General features: G+C 45.0%; 1 protein-coding gene across 3 annotated transcripts in view; it reads right to left on the bottom strand.

Moving 5' to 3' along the window:
- The window catches only part of LOC144495862 (collagen alpha-1(XV) chain-like), a 306,988-nt gene that overhangs the window by 61,181 nt on the left and 221,325 nt on the right, over positions 1–24,482 (bottom strand). For all 3 annotated transcript variants that reach the window (XM_078216523.1, XM_078216521.1, XM_078216522.1), the window contains 3 exons: positions 19,808–19,945; positions 14,398–14,475; positions 10,753–10,788 (listed from right to left, as the gene is read on the bottom strand). In XM_078216523.1, the coding sequence (XP_078072649.1) occupies positions 10,753–10,788; positions 14,398–14,475; positions 19,808–19,945 (252 nt within the window). The remainder of the gene's footprint in view (positions 1–10,752; positions 10,789–14,397; positions 14,476–19,807; positions 19,946–24,482) is intronic.

Consider the following 24,482-nt stretch of genomic DNA (forward strand, 5'->3'; position numbering starts at 1 on the left):
CTTTTATATTCTATGCCCCGTCCAATAAAGGCAAGCATGCCATATGCCTTCTTGACCACCCTCTCCACTTGTGCTGCCACCTTTAAGGATCCGTGGACTTGTACACCCAGGTCCCTCTGTGTGTCTATACCCCTGATGGTTCTACCATTTATTGTATAGCTCCCCCTTACATTAGATGTACCGAAATGCATCACTTCGCATTTATCTGGATTAAATTCCATCTGCCATTTCTCCGCCCAATGTTCCAGCCTATCTATATCCTGCTGTATTCTCTGACAATGTTCATCACTATCCGCAACTCCAGCAATCTTTGTGTCGTCCGCAAACTTACTGATCACACCAGCTACATCTTCCTCCAAATCATTTATATATATCACAAACAGCAGAGGTCCCAGTACAGAGCCCTGCGGAACTCCACTAGTCACAGACCTCCAACCGGAAGAAGACCCCTCCACTGCTACCCTCTGTCTTCTATGGCGAAGCCAGTTCTCCACCCATCTAGCTAGCTCACCTTTTATCCCGTGAGATTTAACCTTTTGCACCAGCCTGTCATGAGGTACCTTGTCAAACGCTTTACTAAAATCCATATAGACGACATCCATGGCCCTTCCCTCATCAATCGTTTTTGTCACCTCCTCAAAAAACTCAACCAAATTTGTGAGGCATGACCTCCCTCATACAAAACCATGCTGTCTATCGCTAATGAGATTATTCAGTTCTAAATGCGCATATATCCTATCTCTAAGAATCTTCTCCAACAATTTCCCTACCACGGACGACAAGCTCACTGGCCTATAATTACCCGGGTTATCCTTGCTACCCTTCTTAAATAACGGGACCAAATTTGCTATCCCCCAATCCTCTGGGACCTCACCTGTGTCCAGTAAAGAGACAAAGATTTCTGTTAGAGGCCCAGCAATTTCATCTCTTGCCTCCCTGAGGAGTCAAGGATAGATGCCATCTGGCCCTGGGGATTTGTCTGTCTTAATGTTTCCTAAAAAACCTAACACTTCCTCCCTTGTAATTGAGATTTTTTCTAACGGGTCAACACATCTCTCTGAGACACTACCAGTCAACATGTCCCTCTCCTTTGTGAATACTGATGCAAAATATTCGTTTAGGATCTCTCCTACTTCCTTTGGTTCTAAGCATAATTCCCCTCCTTTGTCCCTGAGAGGTCCGATTCTTTCCCTAACAACCCTCTTGTTCCTAACGTATGTATAAAATGCCTTAGGATTCTCCTTAATCCTGTCTGCCAAGGACATTTCGTGACCCCTTTTTGCCCTTCTAACTCCCTGTTTGAGTTATTTTCTACTTTCTCTGTATTCCTCCAGTGCTCCATCTGTTTTTAGCTGCCTGGACCTCATGTATGCCTCTTTTTTCTTTTTGATTAGACCCACAATTTCACTTTTAAACAAGGGGTGAAGATTATCTGATTGCTCCGATTACTAAATAGGAAGGCAGGCTGTTCTGGATCTTTCTGTGCATACTGACTAGTATGAGCCTATCAGGAGGCCATCCCGCTGTCCTATTCGCAATGCCGATCACAAGCCGATGAAAATTTGCTGGACCGAGTGCTCGTAGAACATCTGCCAAGAAATTGTGGGTCCCCTGTTCCTAATTTAATGCTCATTCCAGGGATACCAGAACAACACTTAAGAACATAAGAACATAAGAAATAGGAGCAGGAGTAGGCCATCTAGCCCCTCGAGCCTGCCCCGCCATTCAATAAGATCATGGCTGATCTGAAGTGGATCAGTTCCACTTACCCGCCTGATCCCTGGGATCACTGGGAGCCCTGCTTATTTCATACTCAGAACGGGAAATTAAAATGCAAAGTTTTAAACCTTTTTTAAGTGTGATTCTGAAGATGTGGGCATTGCTGGTCAGGATTTATTTATTGCCTTTACCTAGTTACCCTTTCTGAGCAGATGATGGTAAGCCTTCATCTTGAACCTGATGATAATGGTATTGTCACTGCTTTTTAGTATATCATTCCAGATTTTTTGACCCACAAATGATGAAGGGATGGTGATAGATATCCAAATCAAGTTGGTGTGTGACTGAAGGGGAACTTGGAGTTGGTGATAGTGTTATGCACTGGCCACCATTGTCCTTCTATATGATGGAGATTGAGTGTTTGGGTAGTGCCGTCTATCCTGAAGATAGTGCTCACAGCAGCCAAGGTATACCGGTGATGGAAATTATTGAATCATAGAATCCTGACAGTGCAGAAGGAAGCCATTCAGACTATTAAGCCCACCCAGGCCCTATTCCGTAACCCCACATATTTACCTTGCTAAGGGGCAATTTTAGCATGCCAGGCACGGTGGCACAGTGGTTAGCACTGCTGCCTCACAGCGCCAGAGACCCGGGTTCAATTCCCGGTTTGGGTCACTGTCTGTGTGGAGTTTGCACATTCTCCCCATGTCTGCGTGGGTTTCCTCCGGGTGCTCCGATTTCCTCCCACAGTCCAAAGATGTGCGGGTTAGGTGGATTGGCCCTCAGTGTCAGGGGGACGAGCTAGGATAAATGCATGGGGTTATGGGGATAGGGCCTGGGTGGGATTGTGGTCGGTGCAGACTCGATGGGCTGAATGGCCTTTTTCTGCACTGTAGGATTCTATAATCAGCCTAACCCGCATATCTTTGGACTGTGGGAGGAAACCGAAGCACCTGGAGGAAACCCACACAGGCACTGGGAGAACATGCAAACTCCACATAGACAGTCACTCAAGGCTGTAATCGATTCCGGGTCCCTGGCACAGTGAGGCAGCAGTGCTAACCGCTAACTGCTGTGCCACTGTGCCGCTAAATGTTGGATGCCTAGGTTGGTGGTCGAAATGAGAATCAAGCAAACATTGTCAAGGACAATATCAAACTTCTTGAACGTTGTTACAGCTGCATCCATCCAAAGCAAATGGAGAGAGTTCCATTAGACTCCTGACTTTAGCTTTGTCGATAGGGGAAATGCTTTGGTATGTCAGCAGGTGAGATACTTGCTATAAGCTCTGAAGGGTCAGATTTTGTTATCCCAGACTATCTGAAATAGGGTCCCAAACAGAGACACTTACTAACGGAAGGGAAGGAAATCAAATGGGCATCAATCTGTCTGACACTCATGCATCTGTTTTGTTGCCAGCTCGGGAGAGGCTGTGACAGAGGCCTGGGGCCTGCAGCTTTATGCAAATATACAAATAATGATGGGCAGGTGAAGACTCTGGACCATCCAGCTTATCCAATACAACTGTGATCCTTGCTCATCACACTGAACAGTTATATGATCTCCTGGGAGAGACGTAAAACAGATTCAAATCAGGCCAATTGGGGTAAAATAAAAACTGGAAAATTCATCTTTTTTATTTTTAGGTGACATAAAATATGACACCTAAAAATAAAAAAGAAAATTGGGCAAATTCCCAAGAAAAGGAATTTGTGGAATGTCTGAGAGATGGTTTTTTGGAGCAGCTTGTGACAGAGCCTACTAGAGAACAGGCAATGCTGGATTTGGTGATGTGTAATGACAGGATGAAGTTTAACAACACCAGGTTAAAGTCCAACAGGTTTATTTGGTGGCAAAAGCCACACAAGCTTTCGGAGCTCCAAGCCCCTTCTTCAGGTGAGTGGGAATTCTGATCACAAACAGGGCATATAAAGACAGAGACTCAATTTACATGAATAATGGTTGGAATGCGAATACTTACAGCTAATCAAGTCTTTAAGAAACAAAAACTTATATACTAAAAATACACATGATGTGTAATGAGGCAGACTTGATTAGGGAACTTAAGGTGAAGAAACCCTTCGGGAGCAGTGACCACAATATGATAGAATTTACCCTGCAGTTTGAGAGGGAGAAGCTGGAATCAGATGTAACGGTATTACAATTAAATAAAGGTAACTACAAAGACATGAGGGAGGAGCTGGCCAGAGTTGATTGGAAAGGGAGCCTAGCAGGGAAGACAGTGGAACAGCAATGGCAGGAGTTTTGGAGAGTTATTCAGGAGGCACAACAGAAATTCCTCCCAAGGAGGAGGAAACATGCTAAGGGGAGGACGAGGCATCCATGGCTGACGAGGGAAGTCAAGGGCAGCATAAAAGCAAAAGAAAGAGCATACAAAGTGGCAAGGATTAGTGGGAAGCCAGAGGATTGGGAAGCCTTTAAAAGCGAGCAGAGGACAACTAAAAAAGTAATAAGGGGGGAGAAGATGAAATATGAGTGTAAGCGAGCTAGTAATATAAAAGAAGATAGGAAGAGTTTTTTTCCAATATATTAAAGGTAAGAGAGAGGCAAAAATAGCCATTGAACCACTGGAAAATGAGGCTGGAGAAGTAATAATAGGAAACAAAGAAATGGCAGAGGAACTGAATAGTTACTTTGCATCAGTCTTCACGGTGGAAGACACCAGTGGGATGCCAGAGCTCCAGGAGAATCAGGGGACACAGGTGGATAGGGTCGTAAAGAGTGCCTTTGGTACACTGGCCTTTATAAATCGGAGTATCGAGTATAAAAGTTGGAGTGTTATGGTAAGGTTATATAAGGCATTGGTGAGGCCGAATTTGGAGTATTGTGTACAGTTTTGGTCACCTAGTTACAGGAAGGATGTAAATAAGATTGAAAGAGTGCAGAGAAGGTTCACAAGGATGTTGCCGGGACTTGAGAAGCTGAGTTACACAGAGAGATTGAATAGGTTGGGACTTTATTCCCTGGAGCGTAGAAGATTGAGGGGAGATTTGATAGAGGTGTATAAGATTTTGATGGGTATAGATAGAGTGAATGCAAGCAGACTTTTTCCGCTGAGGCTAGGGGAGAAAAAAACCAGAGGGCATGGGTTAAGGGTGAAAGGAGAAAAGTTTAAAGGGAATATTAGGGGGGGCTTCTTCACGCAGAGAGTGGTGGGAGTCTGGAATGAGCTGCCGGATAAAGTGGTAAATGCGGGGTCACTTTTAACATTTAAGAAAAACTTGGACGGGTTCATGGATGAGAGGGGTGTGGAGGGATATGGTCCAAGTGCAGGTCAGTGGGACTAGGCATAAAATGGTTCGGCACAGACAAGAAGGGCCAAAAGGCCTGTTTCTGAGCTGTAATTTTCTATGGTTCTATGGAATGTAGTGGCCATCAGTAAGGGGAAGGTCCTGGGGAAACTCAAAGGTCTGAAGGTGGATAAATCACCTGGACTGGATGGACTACACCTCAGGGTTCTAAAAGAGATAGCTGAGGAAATTGTGGAGGCATTGGTGGTGATCTTTCAGGAATCACTGGAAGCAGGGAGGGTACCAGAGGACTGGCAAGTAGCTGTTTAAGAAGGGAGGGAGGCAGCAGACAGGAAATTATAGGCTGGTAAGCCTGACTTTGGTCATTGGCAAGATTTTAGAGTCCATTATTAAAGATGAGATCGCAGAGTACTTGGGAGTGCATGATAAAATAGGATTGAGTCAGCACAGCTTTGTCAAGGGGAGGTCATGTCTGATAAATCTGTTCGAGTTCTTTGAGGAGTAACAAAGAAGTTACATAAAGGAGAAGCAGTGGACGTGATTTATTTAGATTTCCAGAAGGCCTTTGACAAAGAGACTGTTAAATACGTTAAGTGCCCATGGTGTTAAGGGTAAGATCCTGGCATGGATAGAGGATTGGCTGACTGGCAGAAGGCAGAGAGTGAAGATAAAGGGATATTTTTCAGGATGGCAGCCGGTGACTAGTGGTGTGCCTCAGGGGTCAGTGCTGGGACCACAACTTTTCACAATATACATTAACGATTTGGAGGAAGGAACTGAAGGCACTGTTGCTAAGTTTGCAGATGATACAAAGATATGTAGAGGGACAGGTAGTATTGAGGAAGCAGGAGGGCTGCAGAAGGACTTGGACAGGTTAGGAGAGTGGGCAAAGAAGTGGCAGATGGAATACAATGTGGAAAAGTGTGAGGTTATGCACTTTGGAAGGAGGAATAGATTATTTTCTAAATGGGAAAACGCTTAGGAAATCAGAAACACAAAGGGACTTGCAGAGTTACCGTTCAAGATTCTCTTAAGGTTAACGTGCAGGTTCAGTCGGCAGTTAGGAAGGCAAATGCAATGTTAGCATTCATGTCGAGAGGGCTAGAATACAAGAGCAGGGATGTACTTCTGAGACTGTATAAGGCTCTGGTCAGACCCCATTTGGAGTATTGTGAGTAGTTTTGGGCCTCATATCTAAGGAAGGGTGTGCTGGCCTTGGAAAGGGTCCAGAGGAGGTTCACAAGAATGATCCTTGGAATGAAGAGCTTGTCGTATGAGGAACGGTTGAGGACTCTGGGTCTGTATTCGTTGGAGTTTAGAAGGATGAGGGGGGATCTTATTGAAACTTGCAGGATACTGCGAGGCCTGGATAGAGTGGACATGGAGAGGATGTTTCCACTAGTAGGAAAAACTAGAACCAGAGGGCACCACCTCAGGCTAAACGGACGATCCTTTACAACAGAGATGAGGAGCCAGAGAGTAGTGAATCTGTGGAACCCTTTGCCGCAGAAGGCTGTGAAGACCATAAGACCATAAGACATAGGAGCGGAAGTAAGGCCATTCGGCCCATCGAGTCCACTCCACCATTCAATCATGGTTGATTTCAACTCCATTTACCCGCTCTCTCCCCATAGCCCTTAATTCCTCGAGAAATCAAGAATTTATCAATTTCTGTCTTGAAGACGCTCAACGTCTCGGCCTCCACAGCCCTCTGTGGCAATGAATTCCACAGACCCACCACTCTCTGGCTGAAGAAATTTCTCCTCATCTCTGTTCTAAAGTGACTCCCTTTTATTCTAAGGCTGTGCCCCCGCGTCCTAGTCTCCCCTGTTAATGGAAACAACTTCCCTACGTCCATCCTATCTAAGCCGTTCATTATCTTGTAAGTTTCTATCAGATCTCCCCTCAACCTCCTAAACTCCAATGAATATAATCCCACGATCCTCAGACGTTCATCGTATGTCAGGCCTACCATTCCTGGGATCATCCGTGTGAATCTCCGCTGGACCCGCTCCAGTGCCAGTATGTCCTTCCTGAGGTGTGGGGCCCAAAATTGCTCACAGTACTCCAAATGGGGCCTAACCAGTGCTTTATAAAGCCTCAGAAGTACATCCCTGCTTTTGTATTCCAAGCCTCTTGAGATAAATGACAACATTACATTTGCTTTCTTAATTACGGACTCAACCTGCAAGTTTACCTTTAGAGAATCCTGGACTAGGACTCCCAAGTCCCTTTGCACTTTAGCACTGACCTGAAGGCCAGGTCATTGAGTGTCTTTTAGACAAAGATAGATAGGTTCTTGATTGATACGGGGATTGGGATCATGGGGAGAATGGGGATGAGAAAAATAGCAGTCATGATTGAAAGGCAGAGCAGACTCGATGGACTGAGTGGCCTAATTCTGCTCCTATGTCTTATAGTCTTATGGTCAAAGTAGGCTTACATTAACATTGCAATTAAGTTACTGTGAAAATCCCCCAGTTGCCACACTCTGCCCTGTTCGGGTACATTGAGGGAGTATTTAGCATGGCCAACACACCTCACTAGCATGTCTTTTGGATTGTGGGAGGAAACTGGAGCAGCCAGAGGAAACCCACACAGCCACGGGGAGAACGTGCAAACTCCACACAGTCAGCCAAGGCTGGAATTGAACCTGGGTCCCTGACACTGAGGCATCAGTGCTAACTACTGTGCCAAGTTATAGATAGTTCACCAGAAAAAAGGTACTCCAATAAGAAGCAGTGAGAACTTCCACAGAATTTCTGGATTTTAAGCTGTACAGAGAGAAGTCAGTGTATTTTTCCACCAGATCTCTACTGTTGATCATTATTAATGATAGACGGGTTTGCTCTGCCTAACATCACCTTGGGAAATGCTCCTCTTCATTTGCCTGCTGATATTCATTTCAAAAGCAAAGAAACTTGTACCACAATGCACCACTGCAGGATCAGAAGGGGCAATGAGGGACCTTAGAGGGATGGAAGTATCTTGACTGGGAGAAGGTTCTCACAGAAGGCCTTTCCAAGGTCAAGGTCTTCAGCAGGTGTCTTCAGCAGGTGGCATGGTGCTACAATGGTTAGCACTGCTGCCTCACAGCGCCAGGGACCCAGGTTCGATTCCCGACTTGGGTCACTGTCTGTGCGGATTCTGCACATTCTCCCTGTGTCTGCGTGGGTGTCCTCCGGATGTTGCGGTTTCCTCCCACAGTCCGAAAGATGTGCAGGTTAGGTGAATTGGCCATCCTAAATTCTCTCTCCGTGTACCCGAACAGGCGCTGGAGTGTGGCAACTAGGGGATTTTCACAGTAACTTCATTGCAGTGTGAATGTTAGCCTACTTGTGACTAATAAATAAACTTTAAAACTCAAGGCTGAATGGAAGAGGAGGAAGAGGAGACCATTGGGGGAAACTCAAGGCCATTGTCGCTGTTTCCCAGAAGCTTCAGAGGCGGTAATTGCATCAGAAAGGAGAAAAACAGTCGGGGTCTCAGGCCTTGACCCTCACTCCGTATATGCATGGCCAGGGCAGTTCCAGTGCAAACCCACCATCCAAATTTTCCAACTTTCTCCATTGTAATTCCACTCAGTGTTAGGTGGAATAACAGAATTCCCAGCCTCCCTCTCTGCAACTCTTTTATACTTGCAGGAATGAGCCTCAAAGTGCTTTAGAAGGAAAAATCCATGATGGTCAAGGTTGGAAGGTCCAACTGAGAGAAGAAGAAAGCAGGCTGAGGGCATACACAAAGTGGAAGGTTTTGTGAAGCAGAGCAAAGATAGACGTGACATAAGAAGGTGCTCAGCAGCTGAAAAAGCAGCAAAGATGATGGAGAGGAAGCCAAGGAGAAGTCTGATATTAGTTGAACAGAGAAAGTGTGCAGGCATCCAGGACTAGAGGAGACCATTAAGATGAGATGGCATGAGGCAATCAGGAAAGAATTGTGCAGTCAGTTCACTGGTACACTCAGAGATCAGAGAGAATGGCAGTGAAAGCGAGTGCGGAGTTGAGAATGTGTGCTGTGGGGTTTTGAGCAACTTGTGGAGGATTGAAGCCAACTATAGTAGCACTGGAGAAACAGTGATAATGATAACACATGCAGCTTCAAATCAACCCAACAGAGACAGCCTTTCACAAGATGCAGTCTTGAAATGATGAAGCCATGAGCCAAAGTTTCATGGTGATGGCGGGGGGGAGACGCAGAGATCAATGGTAGCAGTAGTCACTAAGTGGGGATGGAAGTTGGGTTTGGGTTTGGGCTTGGGCATTATAGCACAACTTCTTAAACTTGCCCTAAAGCTACCGTCAGGGAAGTTAATGGATTCAAAGGTAATGGCAGGTTGGTGCTTCTGATAGTCAAAGGCAATGCATCTAGTTTGGCAACATTTGCTGGAACTCTTGTCCACTGTCAGGTTGACATATTTTCTTCTTAGCAGACAAGTTGGTAACAGAGACCGCAGAAACTTACTCCACAGATCCAAATAATGCCCCGCGACCACAGCTACATTGTTGGCATAGAAATATTTACTGAGAAATATTAGTAGAAAAATAAGATCTAAAGTTGTGACAACAGGAAGTGCATGTCATCACCAGTAGTGGGCACTGTTCAGACCACAAGGAGATAAGCAATCCCATGTAGAAGATAGAATGGATCCTGGAGTGGGGCGAGTCTGGATGTTTTGGGAAGGATCGAGCACCCTATGGGAGTGGGAATGGGTGAGTGTGGATGTTGAAGGCTGGGAGTTGGGGGGTAGTGGGGAGACACAAAGCTGGGGGGTTTAACAACATGTGGGGGGTTTATTTTGCGTACTTCGGAGCCCCCGAATGTGGTGCCCCCACCTTCATTTATGCTTTTTTACCTCATTTATTGAAAAAGCAGGCTACCCACTCTCTTCCACTGCCCAGTGTACATTGGCAACGGAGGTGGAATGAGACCGTCAATTACCACTTAATTAGGTATTTAAAGGCCTCAATAGGCCTACAGTTGTTTGCCTAATGGGCGCCTTACCCACAACTGTGTTAAAGGGAATGGGTTAGGGGTAGATGGGAAGGTGGTGGGCTGTAAAATCTAGCCCTGACCCTCAGTCATTCTTTCTGGTTGTATCACAGCTTGGTACGGCTCCTGCTCTGTCCACGACTGCAAGGAACTACAAAGGGTCATGAATGTAGCCCAGTCCATCACACAAACCAGCCTCCCATCCACTCCCCACCGCCTCAGAAAAGCAGCCAGCATAATTAAGGACCCCATCCACCCCGGACCTTCTCTCTTCCACCTTCGTCTGTCGGGAAAAAGATACAAAAGTCTGAGGTCATGTACCAACCGACTCAAAAACAGCTTCTTCCCTGCTGCCGTCAGACCTTTGAATGGACTTACCTCTCACTAAGTTGATCTTTCTCTACACCCTGGCTATGAGTGTAAGACTACATTCTGCACTCTCTCCTTTCCTTCTCTATGTATGATATGCTTTGTCTGCATTGCGTGCAAGAAACAATACTTTTCACTGTATCCCAATACATGTGACAATAATAAATCAAATCAAATCAATATTTGCTATTCTCATTCAGACTGCCCAAGGTATGAACGTACAGAAGGAAAAAAACATTACAGCCCCTCATGCTGGCAAATTGGTGTTCTTGGCTGATTACACTAATAATCAACTCTTCAAAATGCCCACGGAATGAGATCTGACCGTCTCTATCTGTCACAAGGCTGCAATGAGGAGAAAATGGGGTTAAAAATAATCTTCCAATTGGATTGAACTTACTTGTTCACCTGGAGAACCTGGTTCACCCTTTTCACCCTGCAAATAAAAAGAGAACCAGTCAACTTGTTGAACAAGTATTTGAGGCCTGCTGCCACAAGAATGCTTCATAACCCACAAATCAGCTTTCTGAGACACAAGAATCTCCATGTGTGTCTAGAAAGGAACTCTGGCCCAAGGTATTGCTCAAGGGCCTTGCTTCCTACTGCGCAGAGCAAGTCTGTGCTTCCAATCCCTCACACAGGGACCAGCTTCATTCACTCTTCCCTGGCCGATAAACAAGGTCAGCAATTTTCCCCAAAGGAAGGATATGTAGGCTGGGATTTTCTGTGCCCGCTGTGGTGTGTTTCTGACCTCACTTCTGCCAACTGAGTTTCCAGTTCTATGCACGCTCCGCCGCTGGGAAACCCACGGTGGGGATTTGCCAAGGGCGGGACCAAAAGATCCTGCCGGTGAAAATAGCTGGAAAATTCTGGCCATAAGATCAGAAGTTCTGCATCTGCCCAGTGGTTGTGGTCCTGGACTGGAAACCCAGAGATTATGGGTGGGATCTTCCGGCTGGTTCTGCTGACTGCCCCCCCTACCCGGCACTGCGGAGTCTCTGGCAGCGGAGGGTGGGAGACCCCATTGACAGCGACGGGACCGGAAGATTCTCCCATGTCCAATGGTGGTTTCCTCCGTAAACCACACCATGGAAGGGTGTGGAAAATCCCACCCTATAAGGTTTAATTATAATTACAAGTTGTGCAACTGAATGCAATAAAGCTGGTAATTTGTTTGTTGGTATCAGAATAATGACCGTGACTGCTGCTGGATTATTGTAAAAACAAATAGGAAAGGAAACTTAACTGCAGGCCCACATTTATTGGGCAATCATTCTTGCCAGTGTTGCCCATATTGCAAACCCCAAAACAAATTTGACAGCACCTGCTAAGCATTATTGTTGGACAATGAACAATGGCTGATGGATCATATCAAACGGCATGTTCCTTGGGCTATTCACAACAGAGGAGGACTGACTGTACTCAAACTCTGCGTGCTTGCAAAACTCAGAACATAGTGTCCAACATTAGATGTGATTCTGCAGTTAGACAATGCTTACTAAACAATCCTGATTGTGTTGAGAATTACATTGACAACTTGGGCTCGCAGTGTGTCTCATTTACCTGAACTCGGTGCAAATATTCACACACAGAGTCCTGTCCTTTGCAGTCAGATAGAACAGGTCCACACATTGCATCTTTTTCAACTAAACAAAAGCATGGGGACAGCCATTCCCTGGTTTATTCTTAATGGTTAACCTGGTCATAACAATATACATATATTTGTGCAATTTAAAAATATAATTGGGGCCAATTTTAACTCTGTAAGTGAGTGGATTGAGAGTGAGTGGCTCCCTCTGGATGGATTAGAATAACCAGCCCAACTGAATTATTTTTCTTATTCTTTCATGGGATATAAGCATCACTGGCTAGGCAGTTGTTATTCATTCTTATTGCCTTTGAGAAGATGATGTTGAGCTGCTGCAGTCCATGTGGTGTTGATATACTTGCATAGGAACAAGAGGAGGCCATTAAGCCGTTCAAGCCTGCTCTGTCAATTGAGAAGATCATGGCTGGTCTGACTGCAGTCTCAACTCCACTCCACCGCCCCCCCCCCCCCGCTCCCTCCCATAACCCTTGACTTCCTTATCTATCAAAAATCTGTCTTACTCAGGCTTGAATGAATTCAATGATTCAACGTCTACTGGGGAAGAGAATTCCACAGATTATTGCCCTACTGAGATAAGAAAATTCTCCTTATCTCTGTCTTAAATGAGAGACTTCTTAATTGAAAATTGTATCCCCTAGTTCTTGTCTCTCCTACCCCACAACCGCCCAACGCTCCCTCCCTCCCAACGCCCCCCGATGAAGTCTCCTTAGGATCTTATATCTTATATGTTCTTACATGTTTCAATAGAATCATCTCTCATTCTTTGAGACTTTAATGGGTATAGGGCCAACTTGTTCGACCTTTCTTCATAAGATTTCTTTCTTCATAAGTCCTTCATTCAAGGAATCAGTTGAGTGAATCCTCTGAACTGCTTCTAATACATTTAAATACTTTTCAAATACGAGATGAAAGCTGTTCATGGTACTCACCAAGGCCCTGTACAGCTGCAGTAAAACTTTCCCACTTCAATGTTCCATTCCCCTTGCAATAAACATTCTAACTTTTTGTGATTTGTGTATAGGGCACACAGATCCCTCTGTGCGCCGACGTCTGCAATCTCCCTCCATTTAAATAGTTTGCAGCTTCTCTATTCTTCCTGCCAAAGTGGACAAATTCCTATTTTCCACATTATACTCCATCTACCAATTTTTTGCCAACCAATTAACCGATCAACACCCTGTTATAGACCCTTTACCTCCTCTTGACAACTTACTTCTCTACCTATCTTGGTGACATCGGCAAATTTAGTTACCATACATTTAGACCCACAATGCTGTTAGGGAGGGATTTCAAGGATTTTGAATCAGTGATAGTGAAGGAACAATGATATATTTCCAAGTCAGGATTGCTTGTGACTTAGAGGGGAACTTGCAGGTAGTGGTGTTCCCAAGCATTCTACTGCCCTTTCCCTTCTAGGTGGTAGAGTCTACCCTTTGGATGGTGTTGTTGAAGGAGCCTTGGTGAGTTGCTGCAGTGTATCTTATACATTGCTACCACTGTGCGTCAGTAGTGGAGAGAGTATATGCTTAAGGTAGTGGATGAGGTGCAGATTAAGCGGGCTGCTTTGTCCTGCTTCTTGAATGTTGATTGAGCTGCACTCATTGAGGCAAATGGGAAGTATCCCATTACACTCCCAACCTGTGCCTTATAGATGGTGGACAGGCTATGGGAAGTCAGGAGTTACTCACCGCAGGATTCCCAGGCTCTGATCTGCTCTTGTAGCCACAGTGTTTATATGGTTGGTCAGGTAGAGTTTCTGGTCAGTTGTAACCCTCAGGATGTTGAGGGATTATTATTATTATTGAGGGAATATTGAATAATGTTGAAAAAAGAGACATGTTGCTGAAGCTTTTCATCTTACACTCATCAAGACAAATGCAAGAATGTCAAATTTCAAATGATCACAACAATTTAAACTACAAGGAAAAAGGCTGCTGATTGGTTTGCAAGTCAACTTTGATTGACCAAGACAGTTCCATGGAGAAAGCAACGAGGAAATATAGCTCCCCAAGCTCTTGGGTAATTCAAAAAATGTGCAAGGCTTGAACTTATTCCTTTTGTTTGTTGAGAACATATCCCTGCATATGACTGGGTAAGTTATTGTGATGGTTTGAAATTTAGCATTCTTGTGTTTGTCCTGATGAGTGCAAGCCGAGAAGCTTCAACAACATGAGTTTCTTATCGGCAATGTTCAAATACTAACTTGCTGTAATTGGCCACTGCAAATAACCACAACATTTCCTTTGCATCTCACAGTGTGTTTTCTGGGAGCACAGTGACAGACAATATGAGATCCATGTAGTTTTTCATTATGGTGCATGTAGGTCACTAGAAAAGCATTTCTTCAATCCACCCGCACCTGAGTTTGTAAAAAAGGATACACACAATGGGAATAGTTTTCTAGTTCTAAAGCATGTACACATTTAAAATTCTTACAGGGAACCCTGGAGGTCCTGAGGGTCCAGGTTTTCCAGGTATACCCGGCAGTCCATATGCACCAGAACTTTCCATATCCTGATGGGATAAAGAGAAAAGAAGTCAACTTAATTTTTGGCCTATTAAAAAGAATAAATGAAAATGTCGGCAATGTAACTTTAAAATACCAGGCACAATTTTATATGTGTACCTGAGAGATGCAAAACCAAACCTGCTCCTACTTTGCATGTGGTAGGACAGGGGCATTGTGGAGTTTCTTTTTAATGGGTGCATTCATCCTGGGAAACATTGGAACAGGTCGAGGGTGTTCAGTCCCTCAATATGATTCCACCATTGAATTCGATCCTGGATATTTTGTACCTCAATCCAAATCCCTGCCTTTTCCCCATATCCCTTGGTATCTTTACCTAACCAATATCAATTGGTTTTAATCTTGAGAATACCAATTGACCCAGCATCTGTGGCCTACTGGGGGAAAGACTTTCAAAGTTTGACAGATCTTTGAATGAACATAATGTTTGCTCCCCTCATTAATATAAACTCAGTAAGTCCATTATAAGTCCAATAAATCAGGATGTCCAACAGATCGGTGTGATGTGTCTCTTGTGTGGATGAAGAGGGTTAGTATGCTTTACACTTCTCATTTTTCAGCCAACACTGCTGGTTAGCAGCAATGTAAAAAAACAGAGCCAAATGTGTAAGTCTCTCCCTATCAAAACACAGCCCCTCTATCCAACCGGGCGGCACGGTGGCACAGTGGTTAGCACTGCTGCCTCACAGCGCCTGGGACCCACGTTCAATTCCCGGCTTGGGTCACTGTCTGTGTGGAGTTTGCACATTCTCCCTGCGTCTGCTTGGGTTTCCTCCGGGTGCTCCGGTTTCTTCCCACAGTCCAAAGATGTGTGGGTTAGGTGGATTGACCTTGCTAAATTGCCCCTCAGTGTCAGGGGGACTAGCTAGGGTAAATGTATGGGGTTATGGGAATAGGGCCTGGGTGGGATTGTGGTCGGTGCAGACTCGATGGGGTGAATGGCCTCCTTCTGCACTGTAGGATTCTATGATTCTATGCAGTTCCCCCTTGGCAAGCTGGGCCTCCTTGTGGCAACTCATGAAAACAGAATCCTTGTGGCCCCAGGCGGGAGTTTCAGAGTTTGGAGGAGGTTTGGCTCCCCAGATGTGCAGTGTACATGCCCGTAGTCATGGGAACATGCCTGGGCACCCGTGAACAAAACTCCCACTTATGGGCAAGTGGCTTATTTGTGCCTTAAGATAGTTGAAGGCTGAGGGAGTAAGCCCCGAGAAAAATCTGAAGTGGAGACCAAAGTAGACTGATGTTTAAATATGTCATTTTTTTGCTAACTCCTGATGCTAAGTAGGTGCCAAATGTAGTACTTTGCATTCCTTTGAAGTGTCCTCTCGAGGGCTCAATTTATGGTGACCCTTGAGAGCCCAAACACCAGGATTCCCTATTTTGATCTCCCTGTTTTTTAAAAAATCATTGTTGCGGGATGTGGGTGTTGTTGGCTAGGTAGGCACATCCCTAATTACCCTTGAGAAGGCAACTCATCACCACCTTCCCACAGGAAATGCATAGGCCTAGGAAATGTGTAGGCCTCACTGTAAGGAACTCACCACTCACAATAATAGAATTCTCCCCACAACAAATGGTTCAGAACATAGTCCCTCCATCCACCTCTCAACTCATAGCAGGATATATAGACTATGTAGCTAAAAAGATGGTGTGAGGGGGTGGGGAGGATTTCAGATTCCTGGGGCATTAGAACCGGTTCTGGGGGAAGTTGGACCTGTAAAAACTGGATGGGTTGTTGCCAGAGTGATTGGGGAGGGTTTAAACTAATAAGGCAGGGGGATGGGAACCTATGTAATGATTCAGAGTAGGGGGAATCAAGAACAAAAGGAAAACGCAGCAAGGAGAATAAGAGAAGAAGCAGAGAAATCAAGGGCCAGAATCAGATAAGGACACAGTGAAAAATAATAGGAACAGGACAAGGAATGTTAAAATGTACCTGAATGCTCGAAGCATTCAAAATAAAATGGATGAATTAGTTGCGGAGACAGATGTAAACACATATGATATAGTTGGGATTACGGAGACATGAGTCCAAGGTGAGCAAGGATGGGAACTAAGTATGAGGGCTATTCAGTGTTTAGGAAGGACAGACAGAAAGGAAAAAGTGGTGGAGTTGCATTGTTGATTAAAGAAGATATTGATACAATATCGAGGAAAGATATTAGCGCAGATGATGTGGAATCTGTATGCGTTGAGTTAAGAAATACCAAGGGGCAAAAAACATTCATGGGGGTGATATAAAGACCACCAAACTTTAATGGTAAATATAGGAATATCACTTAGATAGCAAATCAGAGATGAATGTTTTAAAGGAACATCTGTGATTATGGGTGACTTTAATCTGCATGTAGATTGGGTGAGTCAAATTAGTCACAATACAGTACAGGAGGAATTTTTGGAGTACAATATGTTAAGGAACCAACAAGGGAACAGGCCATCTTGGACTGGGTATTGTGCAATGAGAAAGGATTAGTTGATAATCTAGTTGTGAGAGAATCCTTTGGGATGAGTAGCCATAATATGGTAGGATTATTTGTCTAGGTGGTAATGATGTAGTTGATTCTGAGACCAGGGTCCTGAACCTCAATAAAGGTAACTATGATGGTATGTGGCATGAGTTGGCTATGATGGATTTGGAAACATTACTAAAACAGAAGACAGTGGACAAGCAATGGAATGCATTCAAGGAACCAATAAGTGAACTCCAAAAACTGTTTATTCCTATTTGGCGCAAGAGTGGAAAGGGAACTGTGGCCAAATCATGGCTTACAAGGGAAATTAGAAATAATATTAGATTCAAAGAATAAGAATACAAATTGGCAAGAAAAAGCAATAGGCCTGAGGATAGAAAAAAGGTAGTTAAGTGAATTGTTGAATGAAATCTTTGATATAAGAAATGTTTCAAATAAATTAGTTCATAGAAACATTTTTGTGTTAGGTTTTCAACTTTAATACTTTACTCATTTACTCATTAGGTGATTATCTCAGTTAATGGTTCATGAAACCATTCTCTTTATCTTAGTTGGTAAATCATATTTTTAACTTCTTTCCCTTTATTTCCTGGATATGGGGAAGGTAGCCCAGCTTGTTCAAATATAAAAATAAAGCCATACTTAGGTGCACGAGAGGGAAACAACATCTGGTGCAAAAAAACCTGGTAGGTTGTCAAACTGTCAATGTGTAGTTCAAGCACACCGATCACAAAGAGGTGAACTAACTAATAGAATAAGTATGGTGCTGAAAGGGCAGAATATAACTCAGGAGGCCGCTATCTCCTGTCTTGTGCAATTGCTCAAGACCAATTTCACCCCTACAAAGCATAGCAAATTCCTCGGAGCTGCTGTGATTCTATTGGAAGGAGGTTGGAGATTCCACTCACATGCAATGACGAGGTTCCCAATCCACTTCTTGCTAGATAATAGTAGCAAAGCGGAAGCAGCTCTGAGAATTTGACAGTGGAATGTTAAATCTGGCAAATACAACTTGTGAGATCCTGAACAAACAGCCTCTGAATGTCAAAATGGTCTACTTTGGTCAGACTTATGTGACGTCACAATACCTGCTGATATTTTGGTAGTGTAGATATCAAAGGTGCTTTTTAATGTCTGTCAGTTAACTCTGATGCACACTACGGAGTTGATGCGTAGCAATCCAGATCTCCAGGAATGTGGAATCTTGTCTGATTTCTCTCCCTAATCACTGAATATCCAAAATTACTGCTAACACAGCAAGAACGTTTTGGGTGGGATTTTCCAGCCCCTCCTGCTGGTTGGATCTTCCAGTCCCACTGAAGTCAATGGAAATATGAGTGGCTTGCTGCATCTGCTGCAGGGAACCTGCCACGTTGGGGCTGGAAAATCCTGGCCATTGTATGTATGGTTTGCTACTACACTGGATGGTGTTGCTGAGGCAACAGCACCCTTATTTCTGTGTGTTTGGTTACATTTTGTTTGTATATTGATTTGATTTTTGATCTGTAACCAATCTATGATTGTATGCACAGGCCCCTGGTGTCCTGATACTTTTTCTAGCACACAATGGAAGTCCTTTGATTTGTCCATCTGTAGAAATCCAACCTTCAACAAGTTTGGTTTCAAACAGATATTGGAGCAAGCCTTATCCGCAGATAGAAACAAGGGGGACAATTTTCCTCTCTTGGTCTACTGTTACCGTAATGTACCGTGAATGGGCAGAAGAGGAAATATGGCAAAAGAGAAAATATGCTGGCTCGTTGCCCAACATCACTTCCAGGACCTCCTACTGGGAATAGATAAGATAGAAGCAGGAGGTTGTTTCCACTGGCAGGTGAAATTAGAACTAGGGGGCATCACCTCAAAATAAGGGGGAGCAGACTTAGGACTGAATTGAGGAGGAAGTTCTTCACACAAAGGGTTGTGAATCTGTGGAATTCCCTGCCCAGCGAAGCAGTTGAGGCTACCTTGTTGAATGTTTTTAAGGCAAAGTAGATAGATTTTTGAACAATAAAGGAATTAAGGGTTATGGTGAGCGGGCGGGTAAGTGGAGCTGAGTCCATGAAAAGATCAGCCATGATCTTGTTGAATGACGGAGCAGGGTCAAGGGTCAGATGGCCTACTTCTGCTCCTAGTTCTTATGTTCTGGATGTCACATCAATAGATCTGTTCAAAAAGGACAGCTATTCTAATAAACCATAAATGATGGATTAAAGGTCGTCCTCAAATTTACAATACAATTGGTTCCTGAAAACCGCGCTCTAAGTCCAAACGTCATAAGTCAGAACCGGTTTTCCCATAGAAACAATATTATAAATGGGGGATTGGTTCCTGAACTAAGGCATAACACCCTTTTTTAACTGACTCGTGAAAAGTGTTTGCTGTAATTGCCTTACAGGAATGTATTTTCCATAATATATTAGTGCCTACGCTTTCAAAAACACTCCTATACTGTAACTGAGTAGTATGCTCTTCCTGCAGTTGTGAAAGGTGGAACGAAAAGGAACATAACAATTGGTAAAGACCAATAATTTGCTAGAGAGGTGTCGTACAGTTGAAACATGGTGTCAGTTTATAAACATTGTAAGTGCCGTTCCTTGTAACTCGAATGTTGTGAAGTCGAGGATAGTCTGTAATGCTTTCCTGTTGTATTTCCAGTCTTTTGCACTTTGAGCATTCATGGGGAGAGGGGAAGGAACTTGAGTTTACCAAAAACCTTCTATACAGAACTTTGTCAAATGTCTTTTGGATATATGCATTCAATTCTAATCCCAATCATTTTTTAAAAAATGAGATACTCACCAGCCCATCAAACTTAGCAACTCATCATTAACATCTCGTGAATTACCTCAAATCCAAAGTTGAAACCACCCCTGATGGGGGGTCCAGGAGGTCCTGGAAGTCCAGGTGGACCCTGTGGTCCTGTGCTTCCAGGCTGACCCGATGGTCCTGGAGGACCTTGTTTGCCATTATCTCCAACTTCTCCCTGCAAAGGAACAATATTATAAACACAATGAATGTCACACTTTTTATACATTCAAATTTCCCTCATTTAGCTTCTTCAATAAAATTCTTCTTCAATATAATTTATTTCTCTTTTCAGTGGATAGGGAGGGACGGAGGAATGATGAATTCAGCAGCTTATGGAATGAAGATCCGTGCTTTCCATTTTCTGGAAACTAAACATTTCTGCTCATGAGTCAACGCAGTGGGAATTTCAACTTGTAGTTGTTCACTTCTGCAAGTCGCATTGGAAACTGCATTTGTTCTGCCCAGTGAATCTTTGAAAGTAGACCCGGTGATGGTGAAAGCAGAAGATGAGTGGAATTTAGCCTTGAAGACTAAAACAGTCACACTTTCCTTGTACCGTCTTATGTTCCATAAGCCTGGCAAGCACAGTACATACCTTGAGAGATGGATGTTGACCAACTAACTGGTTTACAGAAGGACAGTAAAATATCAGAGAATGTGTTACGATGGCCATGGGGGATCATCAATAGATCTACCCATGAGCCTCACAGAATACAAGCTCCCCTATTAGACGAGTGGAGATTGTAAAATAGGAAGGAGCAGTGGGGGTTTAAGAGCAGTTGGCTCCACTCAGGCCGGCACTCTGTAGCCGCTGAATGGCATTTTGAGAATGTTTTAAATAAAGAGTGATTGTTGATGGAGGACTGGCCTCATAGGATTGTTACACTGGCGACGAGGGGTAAAGCGAGTTTTTTTCTTCCCTCTGGACCATCTTTACTGTCGAGACAAGTAATCCTCTGGTGGGAAAAATGCCTCTTTTTGGTAAACTCGAAGCCTATGATGGAAGCACAGAAGACTGGACCCAATATGCAGAGTGCATGCATTGCCTTTTTTGGGTAAACAATATTGAGGGGGACAAGAAGTAGATATTGGTTTTGTTGATGGCATGTGGGGTCACGACTTTCAGTGTAATTAAAAGCCTGACCTACCCGGATGACCCTGACTCCAAAAGCTTTAATGAATTGGTGGACTTGGTTAAAGTCTATGATGACCCAAAACCTTCCATAGTTCTCCAGCAATACTGCTTTAACATGGCAGGAAAACCCTCTGGGGTATTTCTGACCAAGTTACGAAAATTGGCAGAGCACTGTGAATTCAGGCCACCCCTGAATGACATGTTGCGAGATAGACTGGTTTGTGGAATGAACAATGTGACAGCCCAAAAAACATATTGGCAGAACCTAAATTGGATCTGAAGAAGGCCATTGAGATAGCCCTATCACTGGAGAATGCAGAGAAAGGAGCTCAGGAACTACAGGGGACATCCGTCATCAGTGTCCTCTGATTGGGGGTAGGGCCTCCTGCAACATCCATCACCCTATTGTATTGGTAAAATGCCACAGAATCCCTTACAGTCAGTTCAACTTCTGCTCATCATTGTACGGGGACAAGGACCTAGCCTTCTGGGGAGAGATTGGCTCCAATACATCAGACTGAACTAGCTGGAGATCTTCAGGCTGAGCGCGGGGGGACTGTACGAAGTCATCAACAAGTATCCCAAAGTTTCCCAGGAAGGGTTTAGAAAAATAAGAGGAGCCAAAGCTAAGATCTCTATTGACTCCAATGCTACACCTAAGTATTTTAGAGCAAAACTAGTTTCATATTGGACAAAGTAAAGTCTGAACTGGATTGTATGGAAAAGCTGGGCATGATAAGACCTGTACAATTTGGGAGTGGGCCTCAACTGTTTTCTTGTCCTTAAGCCAGATACGTCAGTCCGACTTTATGAAGATTATAAGCTTACTGCCAATACAGCTTCCAAAGTAACAGATACACCATGCCCTGAATTGAATACCTGTACGCCAGATAATTGGTGTAGAAGCATTTTCGAAGTTGGATATGAGTCATGCGTATCTCCAAGTTGAATTAGATGAGCCTTCCTGGAAGTGTGACAGTTAGTACGCACAAAGGCTCATACAAGTATACCCGCCCACCCTTCAGGGTCTCATCTGCATGCGCCATTTTTCAACAGGTCATGGAGAATGTACTCCAAGGGTTACATCGGATAGCAGTGCACCTGGATGATGTATTGATCACATGAACATCGGAACATAGCGAACCTGGAAGATGTATTACGGCGATTCTTGGAGTTCAGGGTAAAGGGAAAACTGTGTCTTTCAAGCAAGTGCCGTGACCTACTTGGATAATCGGCTGTATGGCAAGGGCTTTCATCCAGTGGAGGACAAGGTGCAAGCCATTAAGGAGGCACCAGCTCCAAGGAACCCCATGGAATTGAAATCCTTACTGGGGTTAGTGAATTACTACTGAAAGTTTATTCCTAATTTAGCTTCTTTACTGGCCCCCTTGCATATCTTACTACGGAAACATCAAAGGTGGTCTGGGAGGTGGCGGGGGGTGGGGGAGGGGGGGGGAGGTGGGTACCATAGTTGGAGGATTTCAGCAGTGCTAAACAACAACATTTTGTTCTCTAATTTACTGGCCCATTTTGACCCCAAAGAAGACCTTATCTTGACATTGATGCCTCTCCTAGAGTTGGGTGGTACTGGCATATGGCTGGAGGGATGGAACAGAGAAACCTATTGCGTATGTATCTAGAACCCTCACAGATGCTGAGCTTGAGGTATTCCCAGATTGAGAAAGAGGGGTTGGCAGCTGTCTTCGCTGTTAAAGAAAATCCATCAATACATCTCCGGTAGCCGCTTCTTCATAGTGACTGATCATAAACCATTGCTGGGACATTACCTTCACCCAGATACAGCATTGGGCCTTGTTACTGGCGGCTTATGAATACCTCCTAGAGCAGCGCTCTGGGACCCGGATAGCTATTGCTGATGCACTGAGTCACCTGCCATTGCCGATAAGCCCGGCCTCATTTCCGGCTGTGGAAAAGGTCATGATGACCCTCAATTTTTTCTACACCTTGCCGGTGTCTGTGAGGCAAATCAAGGCCTGGATGCAAAAGCACCCAGTCCTGTCTGAATTGAAACATTTAGAGGGCGGTTCTCCCATTCTGACCTGCTAATTGTTTGGTGGGTCACGTTGGGAGACGCGTGTGTGCGCTGATTTGTGGGATTCGTGGCATCTCCCACCACGGGAAAGCAGGCGCAGTCGGGACCACGCAGGAAACCGGCAGGAAGACCAGGTGAGTCATTTTAATCTATTTTTAATGATATTTCAATGTGATTATCGGACCCGGGACTGAATTCTCTGGGCCCCATAGCATCTTCCACCCCACCAGTACAATTTCACTCTGCCGGGGTTTAGGGTAGCACCCTACTTTCAGAGGCCCCACTGGAATGAAGGGGGGCAATCGGGACCCCTGCAGGGGGTTGGGCGATGGGGGATGGTGCCCCCTGGTCATGGGAACCCTGGCCGTGCCAGCCTGTGCCCAAGGGGCAAATTGTCCATGCCCATGGGTCACCTTGACAGCATTGGGCTTTGCCAAGGGGGCGGGGGGGGTTCCGCTGCTGCTCGGCATGGGGATCGGTTGGGGCTGGAGGAGGCCAGTCACCGGGGCGGGTTGGGGGGGTGAGTGGTCTGCTGGGGGGAGGGGGGGGGGGGTCTGCCTCCTGGAGGGGGTCTGCCTCCTGGGGGGGGGGTCTGCTGGGATGGGGAGGTGGATAGGATCGTCACTGCTGGGGGAGGGTTGGCCTGTGAATGCTTATGTGGGCCGTGATCGGGCCGTGGGGGATGGGGAAGGCTGGGGGAGGGCAGCTCTGTGGGGATCCCAATCGCTGGCCAGCAAACTGCAGGCTAACAGTTGGGGGCCACTGCGCATGCGCAGAGATCCGGGACTGTCAGACTCTGGCATGGATAGACCCCGCCCCCTCCCGAGCTTTTAATGATATTCACCATTGTGACCTCTGCAGTGCACAGAGTGTGGAAAGTTCGAGTCTGAACTCCCACTGAAAAAACAATCGTGATTTACACCATTTCCCCGCCAATTCAGCATTTAGAATCTTTTTGGGAAAATTGCCCCCGTAATATTACATGGGGGATTCAGAGGTCAGCTCTCCGATGTAATGAAACACCACTGAATGGAGAAAGATGAACTCAGTGTTGAGGATGGCATCATCTCCTGGGATACCCACGTGGTTGTCCCTCACCCACGGTGTGTTCAAAACTCATGGAATTACACCACAGCCACCCTGGGATTTTGAAGATGAAAATGCTGGCCAGGAACTATGTGTGGTGGCCCGATCTTGATGCAGACCTTACCAACTTCGTCAGACAGTGTGAGTTGTGCCAAGAGAGTTGTGCCCCCAGCAGCCTCCCTACATCAGTGGGAATGGCCTGGTAGGCCCTGGGTGTGAGTGCATGTAGACTTCGCCGGGCCTTTATTGGGCTCCATGTTCTTAATTAACAGTAGCATTCAAGGGAGGCAGCTGGATCTCTTAAGTCAGTAGGTGAAAAGTCTGGGGGTTACTGGATGGTCTCCTAGCTTGGGGTGGGCTCCTGAAAAGTAAGGGTGCATGTGGCCTCGAGAAGGAGAGGGATTGAGTTGACAAACGGAATGGGGACATCAACATTGA

The sequence above is a fragment of the Mustelus asterias genome, chromosome 7 (assembly GCF_964213995.1).
Source record: "Mustelus asterias chromosome 7, sMusAst1.hap1.1, whole genome shotgun sequence".
Classification (NCBI taxonomy): Eukaryota; Metazoa; Chordata; class Chondrichthyes; order Carcharhiniformes; family Triakidae; genus Mustelus; species Mustelus asterias.